Source organism: Brachionichthys hirsutus, chromosome 10 (genome assembly GCF_040956055.1).
Source record: "Brachionichthys hirsutus isolate HB-005 chromosome 10, CSIRO-AGI_Bhir_v1, whole genome shotgun sequence".
In the NCBI taxonomy this organism is placed as follows: Eukaryota; Metazoa; Chordata; class Actinopteri; order Lophiiformes; family Brachionichthyidae; genus Brachionichthys; species Brachionichthys hirsutus.
The window spans coordinates 5,561,107-5,575,052 of record NC_090906.1 but is presented as its reverse complement, the minus strand read 5'-3'; the positions used below and the strand labels follow the sequence as shown (position 1 = coordinate 5,575,052).

At 42.7% G+C, this 13,946-nt stretch overlaps 2 protein-coding genes, 1 long non-coding RNA gene and 4 other non-coding genes across 8 annotated transcripts; 5 read left to right on the top strand and 2 right to left on the bottom strand.

Moving 5' to 3' along the window:
• Positions 1-525: 525 nt before the first annotated feature.
• Positions 526-4,520, bottom strand: LOC137900899 (ras-related protein Rab-34-like). The gene is made up of 10 exons (XM_068745046.1): positions 4,473-4,520; positions 4,300-4,391; positions 3,319-3,384; positions 2,677-2,778; positions 1,877-1,941; positions 1,713-1,764; positions 1,548-1,629; positions 1,141-1,231; positions 950-1,057; positions 526-609 (listed from the first exon to the last, which is right to left on the bottom strand). Exons 1-10 carry the CDS (start codon positions 4,518-4,520, stop codon positions 548-550), a joined length of 768 nt encoding a protein of 255 aa, XP_068601147.1. The 3' UTR covers positions 526-547.
• A 1,028-nt stretch (positions 4,521-5,548) lies between these two features.
• LOC137900779 (uncharacterized) lies at positions 5,549-7,300 on the top strand. 2 transcript variants are annotated; one of them, XR_011105676.1, is made up of 7 exons: positions 5,549-5,765; positions 5,911-5,992; positions 6,190-6,242; positions 6,432-6,488; positions 6,696-6,768; positions 6,984-7,039; positions 7,133-7,300. It is a non-coding gene; the product is annotated as an uncharacterized lncRNA (long non-coding RNA). The 2 variants fall into 2 exon arrangements; XR_011105675.1 differs by having other exon boundaries at positions 6,984-7,300.
• LOC137900927 (small nucleolar RNA SNORD49) lies at positions 6,041-6,112 on the top strand. The gene has a single exon (XR_011105691.1). It is a non-coding gene; the product is annotated as a small nucleolar RNA SNORD49 (small nucleolar RNA).
• On the top strand, positions 6,289-6,362 carry LOC137900928 (small nucleolar RNA SNORD65). Its single transcript, XR_011105692.1, has one exon. It is a non-coding gene; the product is annotated as a small nucleolar RNA SNORD65 (small nucleolar RNA).
• LOC137900929 (small nucleolar RNA SNORD65) lies at positions 6,546-6,619 on the top strand. Its single transcript, XR_011105693.1, has one exon. It is a non-coding gene; the product is annotated as a small nucleolar RNA SNORD65 (small nucleolar RNA).
• Positions 6,838-6,911, top strand: LOC137900926 (small nucleolar RNA SNORD49). The gene has a single exon (XR_011105690.1). It is a non-coding gene; the product is annotated as a small nucleolar RNA SNORD49 (small nucleolar RNA).
• A 727-nt stretch (positions 7,301-8,027) lies between the features above and the next one.
• On the bottom strand, positions 8,028-12,097 carry LOC137900725 (calpain-2 catalytic subunit-like). The gene is made up of 13 exons (XM_068744855.1): positions 12,060-12,097; positions 11,268-11,520; positions 11,113-11,182; positions 10,851-10,969; positions 10,635-10,768; positions 10,360-10,534; positions 10,208-10,282; positions 10,038-10,123; positions 9,856-9,930; positions 9,231-9,388; positions 8,670-8,860; positions 8,566-8,577; positions 8,028-8,495 (listed from the first exon to the last, which is right to left on the bottom strand). The coding sequence occupies exons 2-13, from the start codon at positions 11,493-11,495 to the stop codon at positions 8,292-8,294; spliced, it is 1,527 nt and encodes a 508-aa protein (XP_068600956.1). The 5' UTR covers positions 11,496-11,520; positions 12,060-12,097; the 3' UTR covers positions 8,028-8,291.
• Between the last annotated feature and the right edge of the window lie 1,849 nt (positions 12,098-13,946).

Sequence of the window (13,946 nt, the reverse complement as noted above, 5' to 3'; positions counted from 1 at the left end):
TGTGTGTGTGTGTGTTTGTCCTGTTGCGTGTTCCAAAATGAAATCTATTTACAAGACTTGAAATATAATCGACAATGAAAGTGAATCCTTCTGAAAAGCAGACAAGAATCTCTCATCCCACCTTCCCCAGAGTCAGGAGAAGAAATGAGATGTGACTTCCTGCTCCTCTGCCTCTGCTAACAATCCTTCCATTTTAGAGATCATGAGTGATGTCAGATGAGCGCGGGTCATGGGAGCCGCCGCATGCGTCTCATTAGCAGCGCAAACGCAAGCAGGCGAGTGAGGAATCCAATAATAACCGTCATTTCCTCCAGTAGAGGCAGGAGTGCAGGCTGGTCGCAAAGCTTTATTGTCACATTCCTCAGAGGGCAGATGAACGGTGTTTACAGCCACAACTTAAAATTCCTTCATGCCAAACCTGCTCCCAGGCCCGTCTCCAGATCGCAAGTACATTGAGTTCAGTCCGTACTTCAGTTGAACGTCGTTCTGTGCTGCTGCGTGGGCCGTTTCCAGACTGCCGAGCGTCCCGAAGGTTCCATCTCTCTCATCAGCAACACTTTGACTTCTCCTTTATGGGTGTGTGATTGGCCTCGGTGTCGTCTGAGAGTCCTGCGTGAAACGCAAAATAAACCGTGCTCCTTTTAGTTTTGATAAATGCACAACGTGAGCCGCGCCGTCCCTTTAGTGTTGCGAGTGCTAAATAAATAATTTGGTTATTAAACTTCTCAAATCTCAAGGTGCTCGCTGGAAATATCAAAGGAGGTTGCAAATAAGAATATGAAAAGAAAGGCCTCCGATCAAAGAGCCTTCCTGCTGTCTGGAAACAGAGCTCGCCAGTGTTTGATGATGGAAAGCACGGTGTTGAATTAGGGGAACGATAGAGTCATTAAGAGGAAAAACAAAGCACGCCAACTATTAAGATGAGTCTTTACTGATCAAAAGGACTCACTGATGATGTCACTGATGTGCCTTGACCCGCTTTTCTCGAGCTCGGACAGAACATTGGCCTCAAAAGTCAGAGAGGCCACACGGAAGAAAAAGTCCTTGACACCGTCTCCTGGAATAAAATGAGACGTAGGAAAGAGTTGAGTGAGACACAAGGAGGATCGGCCAGGAAGCGAAAAGCTGCACGGGTCCTACCCGACTTTGCCGACACGGCCCAGTACTCCGCTCTGAGTTCCTCCGACAGTCTGATGGCTTCCTGCTCGACCTGCTGCAGCTGCTCCGGAGACTGAGGAGCGAAACTCGGAGTGAATGACGGGACGGAAACACAAAGCGAAAGCCACTGGCCACGTGTTGACAGGCTGATCCTGTTGTCAAAGCAACACGAAACACAACAGGGGTAATCGGCAACTATTTTAATAGTCGTCGCCGAAATACCAAACATTTGAGGGTTCGACGCTCACAAATGTGAGAATGGAGTACAAACTGAAACTTCAGTGTTGCCAAGTGTGATGGAGGCAGAAAGGAAGAATCGAATCGGACTGTTATTGTTTCAAACGTCAATGTCCAAACAAACAAACAAACAAACAAGCGACTGCACCTACACTGAGGTCCTTCTTGGTGCCGACAAGGAACAGCAGAACGCTGGACGGGTCGTTTTCCTTCATGGCGTCCTCCAGCCACTGCCTACGTACACAGACACACACTGATCTTCCTTCGGGCAACATTTTAATGGTGTAATAGCTGATTTATAATAATGTATTCCTTACCTAGCGTGTGCTAAAGAGCTCTCGCTGCTTAAGTCAAACACCACTATAATGGCTGCGGGAACATAAAGAGACAAAGAGGACGAACACAATGCATCCCGCAAGTGAGACCGTTTATTTAAAGCAAATGTGAGCGGCTTTAAATGGAAGCCCGGAGCTAAACTCACCTTGTGCTCCTCTGTAATACGTTGACGCGATGCATTTGAAGCGCTCCTGACCTGCTGTGTCCCAGCTGAAAGAGATCAGGTGCACTTTTAGTTTCCTGTAGTGTCGGATGCGGATGAGGAGAAGTGATGATACGGTTCTTAATACTGCCGTTACTTAAGCTGTCAGTTCAGACTAAAAAGAACAGAAACATTTTTTTTAGATTCAAATTCAGACAAATAATTGTTTCAGATGTTTAAAAAAAGATGTGAATAAGAAAAAGTCTAAAATTAATAAGCACTAATTGCAAATTATTATAGTTTATTACATTCTTTCAGTATTTATAATTCATTCAACCTTTATGGCAATGAATGTCATTCCAGTATTTAGATATTTGAGTGGATACTGGGAAGGCAGACCACACAGGCAACCTTCCATTATGGCGCCTGCTGGGTAAGATGTTAAATAATCGTGCTTGTGAAGCTGCCAGAAATCTTTCAGTGCAGCTCTATTAACAAAACCAGTCTCTGTGTCCCGATGAACCCAGGCCAGCTGTCCCCTTCAGCACAGATCATGTCCTTTATAAATAAAACGGGCTTGGCTTCACTTCACTCGCCCACTTCTGCATTGATTATCTGCCCCATGTAGGGCATCTACAAGAAAATTAACCTAAAAATGAAATTGACTCAACACACGTGCTCTTATACGCCCAAAACAATGCGCCCTGAACAATGATCTAAAAATGTAATTTCGTTTCATTCATCAAACGGAGCTTGTGTCGGATAATTGAATGAGGGCGTGTTTCTCTGGAGACGATACTTACAGCTGTAAGCTGAACGGAACGCCGAGCACCTCGAAGCGCTCCATCTCAAAATCCACCCCGATGGTCGCTTTGTAGTTTTTATCAAACGCACCCTTACGAAACCTCGCAGGAACAAGGGAGCAAGAGTTTATATTAGCAGTTCAACCAGCAGTTGTTTCCAGCGCTAACAGGGAATCGTCATACTTCTTCACCCTGGAACTCAAACGATGGCGTGGAACAGAGAGTTTCTCGATAGCATCGCTGTGTAAAGCTGCATTATTGTCGCTGAGCTTCACGACAACTTTAATCTGACCGATGACATTTATGAGAGATCGTACAAAAAAAAAAATCCATTCTGGCCATCCAAATGTCTAAAGATCCTTTCAGAAGCTTCTATTTTTACTGTCGCACACATCACAAATAAACACAAATGAGTATCAACGTGTACTTAAAGTACAATGCAACGCAATAAGGCAAATTATGTGTTGATCAATACTTCAGTATTACAGCTTTGTGGATTTGTGGATCAATGCTGACACGAACTGCAGCTGAAGGCTGAACTTCATGCAATAAAATCTCATTTCTAATTGGAACAGACTTGAATGAGGCGTCTAAAAAACAGCCACCCAGGCCTCGGAACTCAAAGCCACGAGAAACGCTTACCTGCTGATCAGGCAGGTTTTCCCAACGGCGACGTCTCCCACCACAATCACCTTGGCGATATTGAAGCTGTCGAGATAAAGCCACTGCTGTGAAAACAGCCTACCGGTAATAGGATGGAACAGCATGCAGGCCTCAGCGCGTACGACGTGACTGGCGACTCGTCCAGTTCTTTGATATCATGCCTCACAACCCCTCGTTGACGTTTCCATTCTCAAATAAGAATCATTTGAATTTGATCCTTAGCAGATGAAACATTCACGTTCTTCATTCTGCTCCTCCATGGAAGATGAATCAAAGTAATAACTTCATTTATTTGCATTTGATTGAAGCAGCCATCCCTTGATCTCACAACTTAAAATGTTAAATTGTTTAATATGCATTTACCACCCAGAGATGTACAGCCCAGAGCCGTGTCTCATTCTTCTTTATCAAATAATGTAATTGGGATTCAAAGTTGTACAAATATTTTGTTTCATTCTGAGTATTGACACGAGATCATTCATGTGAATCTGATTATGGGAGTTCTCTTTTTTTACGTTACACATAACAACCTGCCTAAAACCAATTATATTTTTTCAGAAAACTTTATACATCCATCAATCATAACCCGAAGTGGTGCCTTCTGTTATCTGGAAACTTTTAGTTTAGTTTAGTTTTATTTCCACTTGGACTCATCGTGGAGTTTGTTCTGATCATGTGGAGAACTAGTTCATATTTTTTTCACAAAACTACAAACAACAATAAGTACCAATGGTTACAAGTTTTTTTGGTTTCTATGGTTACAAGTTGAACGTGGGCTCATTTTGGCGGATTTCAATTGAAGGTTTCTGGGTCATCACTAAAAACAAATGTTGACAAAATGTTCAATGCAAATGCACTACAGAGGTTTGTTGTTTTACTTATAGAGTACTTTTACTATACTATTACTATTACTTAGAGTTGTGTGTGTTGGGCTAATATTGTCTTATGTTGTGCTCTTACTTGACTGCACCTGTCTTCTGTTCCTGGCACGCAGCCTTCACCTGTGGGTGGAAGCTGTCTTTGGTGTGCAGCGCAGCATTTGAACAATAAAACTGCAAATAAAGTCAAACAAATTTTTTGAGGATCATAAAATAATCAATAATTCATTAGTGTTGTGTGTGTGTGTGACTAACCTTTGGAAGATCAGTAATGATACGGTCTTTCTTCACAGGTGGCAACATGCTGCTGCAGGGGATCAACACACACACATGCACACACCACACACACCGAGGAAAGACACGAAATGTATTTAAACTTTTCCTGAAATAGAGAATATTCATGTAAAATACTGGCTTTCTTCGGTCAGTAAAACATTTTCTGCTTTTTTATCTAAACGCAGTAAACTCATATCACATAACGCAACATACAAAGCAAATTATGAACGCGATCAAAGCGTGTTATTGTAATTTAAGATAACAATTAATAATAATAACATTCTAAAGTCACGTTTTCCATTAACCGAATTGTTCTGATAGACTAACGACAAATGTATCCAATTAAGGAGATTTGAACATGAGAAAACATTTTGTACAGAACTCTTAGCTCAAAATTACAATTTTAAATGACTTTACCTGAAACTGGAATGTCGAAATGCGGAAGAAACACTTCAGGCTCCGATAATGTGTCGTGATTTCAAAGTCTTCCGAGAATACAAACCCAGATGACACAAAAACGACCGACCAGACAGGATTGTAACGAGAATATCCATGTAATTACCGGTAGTTATGGAAAGCAGCGCCACCATGTGGTAGCAGGAAATTCTAATCATTTTACTGATTGTTTATTATTATTATATTTATTAATTTAACTTCAAATAAAATGTGCGTGCATTTCTTTCGTTGTTGCCATTTTTTATTTGTTTTACTTGTTAAACAACAAGTTGTTGTTTACTAGGCAGGCAGTAGGAGATGCTGTAAGATATTAAAACTTTAATATTTTAATCTGGGTCACTGTTTTGCTTATTCTAAATCATGTTGTCCATTATCAGCCTAAATTAAAACCATTTTCAGAAACAAACTCTAAAAAAAAACAAAATGAACGCGAAAACCCAGCAGCGAATCATGAACCGTACACTCCGGTGCAGCAGGTGGCGCCAGAGAATCGGTCACGTCATAGGGACTCAAGAGAAAATGAGGACGAGTGACGTTTATTTCCTGCGACAGTGCGTATAAAAACCTCGACGAACTGTTCAGCGCTCCTTTCCGAATTCGTCGCTGGTCGTGGAGGGTCGTGCGGGCTCGGCTGTTCGCTCGTTAACTTTGCGTGGTGGCTAAATGCGGCAGCGCGGAGTTACCGATTTAAACAATGGGTGTCACGTGACATTTTATTAAATTATTCAAGGCGTAACGCCAGCGCGTTACCTTTTACCTCTTCCTGACGGGACTCAAGCAGCCACGTGCGGCCGATCCAGCGCGATGAAAAACGAAGTAAGATTTCACCTCTGCTGGCCCTGAAGATAATTTATTCGTACGAGTTCTGAATAATCTGTTGGATGCCTATTTCTAGCATAAATAGTTAGTTTATACAGTTTCTCCAAAATGTTTATGAAATTATGGATTCTGTTATCCTTAGGTGAAACCAGGCTTTGTGAGCGGCTTGCATGACGTCATCGTTCCTGGCTGTGCACAGGGGGTCTTGACGTGTTTCGCAGGAGGTGAGTGACTCGCTTTAAACCCGTTATGGGGTGACGTCGTGCGGTCGTATCGGTGATGAAATCTGTGAATAGGAAGTGCCGTCTGATGCGATAACTGACGATGCTTTATGGTCACTGCTCTGAGCGTCGAGCTGCAGCTGATGGTGAACTGTGATCGCTCTCCTATGGCTGCTAAAGTAACGTGTCTTCTTTTACAGGCTGGTTCGTGGCCCGCGTGTCTGCGATGGAGCCGTAACTCAACATGGGCGTGGTAAGAGACATCGCATTTAGGGGAAGTGAGCCGTAGCTAATAAATGTATTGATGATATCTAAACTGAAATAGCTGGAATTACCGGCAGATTGTTCAGTGGTGATTATTGGTTTTCTGAACATGAGATGAATGTTTACGGTAGCGAGGGGCTCGCCTGTAACATGCAGTAAGTGTCATTTCCTTTCGTAGCTACACGCTGCCTTAAGGGAATCTGCGGCTTGGAAAACTTCTGAGTAGCGATGGAAGGTATGTTTTTACTGTGTTTTTCCTCATTGCTGTTAAATGGTAAAATGGTTGCTCTTGTTGTGATGACACCTAAACTGAAATAGCTGGAATTACCGACAGATTGTTCAGTGGTGATTATTGGTTTTCTGACTACAACTGCAGAATGTTTAGCCTTAAAAGGACTTGACTGTTGCTAGTTTTTAAAAACTTCGAACGTTGTTTCTCAAGGATGCGCTGGTCACCGAGTCCTGTGAACGATGGTGGTTTGTCTTACGGTGTGAAGCCGCATCTAACTGATGTGGTAAGTTGATTAACATTTTGTTTTGATGCTTGTGCGTCTGACCGAGAAGTTTGACTTCCTGAAAGCTTGATCTGTGATGAAATTCTGGAATAGGAAGTGCCGTCTGATGCGACAACTGACGATTTCTATCCAATTTTCTGAGTCTGTAAAAACGCACTTCTGGAAGGTTGCTTCTCAAAAAGTACTCTACTTAGTTTTCCACTCTATATTTGCAGGATTCCTGTGACCATGCCTGATCTCATCTCCTGAAATCTGTGGGAGAATATTACAGGTGACTAAGATGTAGTGCAACGAGCGCTTGGCTTCATTTCTGACCATGAAATGGCTGCTGGTACATTACAGAACGTGAACCTTTTGTATTTAGGTGGGGAGCGGCTGAATGTATTGATGGAGCTTATCTGGGAAAATGACACAAATATTCGAGGGGTTTGTCTCGGATGTCCTTAACAAGAGGACTCTGGACAACAATGTCCAGGTGGATGGTGTGATAAAATGTTTTATAATTGTAATAAAGTACGACTGCATCCTGAAATCTGTGTCGTGCCTTTCTCTTGAGCCTCCATGTGAGATGTGGCAAATCCAAGGGCTGCCAGCAGCTTTCATCATGAGGACAAGTCGAGGTTAAATGGTCACAAGGAGATGGAGGCAAGACGCAGCGGGATGCACATTAAATTTAGTCTGTAGCCTTCTCAATGTTGGACTGCACCATCAGAGGGATCAGCAGGATCTCAGAAGATGGCTTTCAGATTCGTGGAGGAAAGTCCTGTAACAGTTGGACTGTTCACTACGTTTATGTAGTACCTGGTACGCGTAGTCCAAATCATGATTTTGGGGAAGATGCAGGGTCTCATGTCAATGCTGGTTTTAAAAAAAAAAGTAATCGGTTACCTGGAAATGTAACGTGTCAAAATACACTTCACGTTGTAGTTCCCTTTCAAGTGTGGCTCCTCCAGTTCTGTTTGCCGATTCTTCCATGCAGGTCATGTGAGGGCTGAATCTGAAGCAACTGGACTACTGTTTAGGTTTCAAAGCGGGAGTCCAGTCGCTAAAGTTTAGATAAACCTTGGAACTATCCTCCTGTCGTCAGGACATTTGATCTGTTTTGTGCTGCTTGTAGTCTGGACCGCTCTGACGATGTCGCTGCCAAAAACTCTTGACTGAGCTGAAATTCTCTGGATGCTCTGTGTGGCCGGCTCTCAGTATTTACAGAAACTGCTCATAGCGCTATCATTATCAGGAAGTGCACAAATCAAATGTGGTTGTGTATCTATGAATGCTTTTATTTCAGAACATGCAAGTAACAAAGTAAACCGAAAAACAATATGGACCCAACATGCCCGAAAAGGAGTAGGATAAGGCATATACCGGTACGTATTTAAGCCTACCCCTTCTCCACTACTAAATTAACCGTTTCCCCATCATGCATGAATAAATGTGTAGTAAGCAGAGGCTTCTGAGTTTATTCATAAGTTGCTCTAACACTTACTACTTTGTCTCCCGTCGGTTGCTTTGCAGATGCAGCCTCACTCAATATCAGTCTCTGCCTTGGAATAGATTGTGATTATGAAACCTCCGGTCTTGTGGGGATCATATGTGCTAGGGATTATCAAGTATTCTCCCGGCTCCAACGTGTGGAACTCTATCAGTTCTCTTGACTTCTTGAACTCGCTGACCTTCAGCGGCCACTCCTCTAGGAATAGCGACTGCGGGAGTCTTCCTCTCGGTGCCTGCCATGTTTAGAAATGTGATATTTCCCGTTATGGATGGTCACATTTGAAACACAAATACAAGTCTCACCTTGTCTGGCACCTGTTCAGAAGGGAAGATGAGATCAGGTTAGAGAATGAACAATACGGAGCAGAAACCTGACAAAATGAGCGTCTGTGCAACAAATGACTGGCCTTGAAGATGGTGAACCCAATGTAGTGGTATTTGAGTTTGCTGCGATGTTCTTCATCCGGCCTCTGCAGCAGAGAGAGTAAGACATTCTTGGTTCCTTCACTCTCCTCCTCCGTCTGTCTCTCTCGATCTGTCTCCTCCTCCTCTCCCCCCTTCACTGTCAGGCGAAACTGTGGGTTTGTCCAGAACTCCTCTGAGGAAAGGTGTGCAGTGGTTACAACACTTTGTATAACTGTGCAGTAACTTCTTACCATCTATTTCTCCTTCTCTGGATGGTGTTTGTCTGATTGTTAGCAGGATTAGAGAAAAACGGTCGGATGGATCTTGAACAAGAATCTGAAGATGGGTCTTGGTCTACCTTAGATCCCATTGCATTTTGAGAGCGATCCAGAAGCCCGTCTCCATACCAATAATAAAAATCTAGATTTTCCTCATTTACATAAAATCATATCTTGTGTTCCTGGATAGTTAGTCTCTGTGTGACCTAACAACATGCACTAATAGGCTGTGGAATAAAATGATAATTAAGGAATCTGCTTATCAAATCTCTCGTCTAACCTCACCTGATTGGCTGTCGCAGCCCCCAGCAGATGCACCCTCCTCCCAGCGGCCTTCTTTCAGAGAACAATTCCACTCTCCTTCATCACCACATATAAAGTTGGGGCTTTCGCAGCAGATGTCCATTTCTTCAAAATAGGTACAAAAGTCCTTCATACTCATCCTGCAGGGATTAAAGTCAAAGCCTTAATAATAATCTCATTGTGGTTTAGGAATATATCTTCACCTATGGCGGCTCCTTTCTTGAGCGCTACCGAGTGGCCCGCAGCCATTAATGGCCTGAGGCCGTAATCTGACTGTCTTGCATACCAATTTTATTAGCCGTGCTATTAGCAGTGTCCTAGAGATGTGCTAACATGTCTTATCATTTGGCTTGAAATCCTTAAATTCTTCTTTTGCGTGGCTCTTCATTGTCTCTCAAGGCACAAGTCTGCTAAAGATTGACAAGTGCGCGTTCATCGATCACCACATTTTGGTTACCACCCCCCCAGCAAGCCAACAGACAGTTAAAACCAGTTCCAAAATTACTCTCTATACTGGAAATAACCCTCCAAAATGACACATAGCATGAAGCTCAAACATGTAACTGTAGAAACCATAAGTTGTTTCAGCCAATTTGAATTATCTCACCAGAATTCCCCATCGTTGCGCTTGTTCAGACACTCGTTTCGGTCCTCCTCCCCCACGGCCTTCCAGGTCGCTGACCTGCAGCACAGGTATTTGCTTGTTGTTCACGCTTCGAGGGCGGTGCCCTCAGCAGGTAACAAACCTTTTGACGAGGCTCATTATTTCACAGCCACAGCGTTCCTTACTTGTCACTCCAGTCTCCAGTCCATTCTTTCTCACCCCAGGGGTTCCAGATTCTGACCAGATTTATACTGTTACCGTCAATCTCGAGCTAAATCACCATAAAGAATTATATCTGTTAAAATGTTGGGATATCAAATGCTTATTTGATTTAAAACGGCAAAGAGGAACAAACCCGTTTGACTCCTGTCACAGCGAAGACGTGACCGTCCACCAGTCCAAACCGTTTACAGATGTCTTTCCCCTTGTCCTGAAACAGAAACATTTGACCGCTTTAAAGCAGATCATGGACCCCCCCGTGTCCCCCCAGCTAATTCTTTGTTTTACCCCAGTAAAAGCACCGCATCCCATCATAGTTTTGGACTGGATGGCTCTGTCCATGACGTCCCACAGGTCAGACGTGTCTTCGTACAGCTTGTAGTTCATGTGCACACCCCCACCAAAATCTTTGAAAGCTTCTGGTGGGTTTCCTGCGATCATGTCGCCGTAGGATCCGCATACCCTGAGGCAGAAAAAAAAAGACAAACCTTTGAGTGCCACTCATTAAGACTTATCTAAATTGATCTTTCTTAGGTTGGCGGTGTGCGGGAGTCATCACATACTTGGCATAGGCCTTCTCCAGCAGGGGGGCCCAGAACTCTTTTTGAGACCTGGATGAAACCGACACGGGTTCCTTGTTCCGTGTGGGCAAGAAGTCATCGATGACAACGTCCACCCATTTTCCAAATCTCCAAAACTAGAAAAACGAGGCACAGATGTGTAAAACAATTACGTTCACACAAAAAGCCAATTTTGAATCAAAGGAAGCCTGCTTGTACCCTGAAGTGGAATATCCCAGCGTAGTTGTCCTGGAAACTTTGATCACGAGGCACCACTGCTGCGACCAGCTCCTTGTGGAGGGTCATCGCCCCGATGGATGAGAGAAACCAGCAATTTCCTATCGGCAACAGTATCATAATAGTATCTAAAAACAAATCTTAACATCACATTCTAAAAGTCTTCTTGCTTTGCCTTTACAGTTAGTCACACATTTACAAACAAAGGATAGGCAGAATGCTGCAGATTGTTCAGCTTTCATACCAACATTTCCTTGCTTGAAGTCAAATCTGGACGTCCCATCCTCAATAAACGATGAGTCTGGGTTAAGGTCCTATAAAAAACCAGAGACTCTTGACTCTTTATTTCTAACAATCCTACTTATTTTCACATCTTTGATAACAAACAGACGGACTTACATGTGGTCTGAGCCACTCCACCTCTTTGAGCTGTTTGGGTGAGAGATTCTCAAGTTTTCCCAGGGAGTCCAAATTTGCTGGGAAAGTTTTATCTTCAAATTTCCTCCCTTTACTGAGGAGAGACTCCTTGAGCTGCTCGTAGTCTTGACCTTTAAATCTAATGGGGCTGGAGGGGCTTCCTTCGCACCCGTCTTCATAGAGGGAGTGAATCATCTTCACACAGGCCATGTTAAGGGAGCGGCTGTAGAAATGTCTGAAATAAACATGACAGCCAGCAGCATTTAAATAAAACTGAACAATAAAGGTAACTGAGATCATTTAGAAAAGGAAAACGCAAAACTAACCTGCAAAGTCTGAGCCTGGCAACGGTTTCAGAATATAAAATCAGTGTGATAGGACCAGAAAATCTAAAAAGCACTTCATAGAAAATAACTATATCACCCGAATACCAATACATTTGATGTTACTGATATACGACAGTCTCAGTCTCAGATCTTGTGCAGATAAATTCGTTAAAATTCGTTATTGCTGCATTGAAAATTGATTTAGTGACTCAGCCTTTCGAGTACGTTCACACAAGTATTTGTACTCAAGTACAAATTTGACATTTTTGAACTTTAATAATGATAGTAATGCACTCTGCAACATTATTAAACACACATTACAGGCGACAAATATATATTTGAAATAACTAAGTGTATAGTAAATGTTAGAGCTATAATATATAAGTATTTTTCTCTTGATTCTCACAACTTGTGAGAGAATATTTTACAAGTACAGTGCAATATTTACCTGTAAAGGTGGCTTCTGGTGCAAAGCACAAATGCACTGATAATGGACTCCTGCAACTAATTTATCCAGATCGACTACATGTCACAGCGCGACCCTGATTGGATCCGGGCCTGTTAAAACAGCACTCGATCAGATTAGGGGGGGAACCTCTTTTGAAGGTTGTGCAAGGTGTGCTTGACATGTGGAGTAGACAGAGATTTATATACAGTGGGGCAAAGAAGTATTTGGCAGCTGCTGATTGTGCAAGTTATCCCAAGATGAAGCCTGTAAGTTTCACCAAAGATAGGCTTCAACTGTGAGACAGAATGTGAAGAAGAAGAAAAATCCAGGAAATATCATTGTATGAATTGTAAACAATAATTACTCCAACAGTTCATCTCTTCTCACTAAGCTGTCTACCAAAACAACCCAAGGACATGTCTCTCTGTTGTCTTTTCACACACATGAACTAACAAGCACACACACACACCCCCTCACACGCCCCTCAACGGCTCATCTGCTCTAGGAAATCGTCCTACTGCGCCCCCCCCCGCCTCCCCCGAAATACAAGATCTCTCTTGTCTTTTTATGTGGAATAACTTTCACAATCGGTAGCTCCAAATACTTTCTTGTACCAATCTTCCTGGGTATAAAAATGGATGTTAAATCCTAATATTGACAGGATTAATACTACTACTAGTACTACTAATGTTATTTTTCATCTTATCAACTCGGTTTCTTGAGAGTATTACACATTTTGAACTTCTATGTGTGGAATGTAGGCCTCAGTGAACTGAACTGTATCCTCCAGCTTCACATACCTGCTAAACGTTGGGGTTCGAGTTCGACAGAGTTTCCATAGGTTCAAATTTTGATTGGGGATCGGTTCCCTGGAGGTAGAGGAAAAGGAATGTTCCTTTGACTGGGATCATTAACGGTTATACAAAAGACACACAACACTAAATAAAATCTCTGCATTTAATGCATGTGTTCAGATGCCATGTGTGAACAGTCATGGAAATTCATCTTTAAAAACAAACCCATCTTAATCCTTTGCTCTTATGCATGCCAATACACACTCAGCAAAATTACATTTGCACCCTACAGTGGGCCCCTGCAAACAATCCACACTGCTCCTAAGCTTCTAGCCTTGCTTCCTTTCCACCTAGTCTCCTGGACACACAACACATGAACCTTCCTCCTCATCATGTCCACCGGCTCTTCTGCTTTTCCTTACTGTCCTAAACGCTTCCATTCCTGCTTCTCTTTGCCGCTGAACATGCTTATAGAAATGTACTTTACAATCCATCACTAAATAAATAAGAGCCACAATTCTAAAACGTTTTCCGTTTGTTGTGCACCTTTAACTGCACTGCTAAACCAAAGTCGACGCAGGACCACGGGAGATTGGGTTCCTTCCTTAAAACACTTTCTTTTAAAAGTGGTTTATACCTATAGGAAAGGCCATCGAGCAAAAGATCCCTGCAGAATAAAAGCTGCTGCCATCTGCATTGTGAGCAGAAACCTTGGTTTTTACACACATTTGAACAACTGCAAAACAAACATGATCCAGACCAGAAATGATTTTATTAGGTCGTCACCGACTACGACAGGAAGGACACGATACCTGAACGAAAATAATCAAACAACATTAAGGACTCACCTTTCCATTCATCCAACTTCATCAATTAGATAGGAATGTCCTGTTTACACCAATTATTTTATGCAATGTCACAAGAGGGATCAAAAAAAAAAAAAGAGTTCTGAAGTTGCTGTTGAAAGTGATGAATCCAGTACACAGTATTGTCTGGGTCTCTCTCCTTCCTACAGAGCAGGAGCGCTCTCTGCTGTGTGAATCAGTCCACTGCAATGCAGAGCGGGTCGGCAACATTCCACATCTCCATCAAA

Coding starts and splice junctions, on each gene's coding strand:
- LOC137900899 (XM_068745046.1), bottom strand. CDS start 4,520: ATGTTGCCACCTGTGAAGAAAGACCGTATCATTACTGATCTTCCAAAG. Junction 1,630..1,712: donor AGCTCTTTAGCACACGCTAG/GTAAGGAATACA, acceptor CTGTGTACGTAG/GCAGTGGCTGGAGGACGCCA. Junction 610..949: donor GCACATCAGTGACATCATCA/GTGAGTCCTTTT, acceptor CGTTTCACGCAG/GACTCTCAGACGACACCGAG.
- LOC137900725 (XM_068744855.1), bottom strand. CDS start 11,495: ATGGCCTGTGTGAAGATGATTCACTCCCTCTATGAAGACGGGTGCGAA. Junction 10,283..10,359: donor GATGCGGTGCTTTTACTGGG/GTAAAACAAAGA, acceptor TTTCTGTTTCAG/GACAAGGGGAAAGACATCTG. Junction 9,931..10,037: donor ACTGGAGACTGGAGTGACAA/GTAAGGAACGCT, acceptor CCTGTGCTGCAG/GTCAGCGACCTGGAAGGCCG.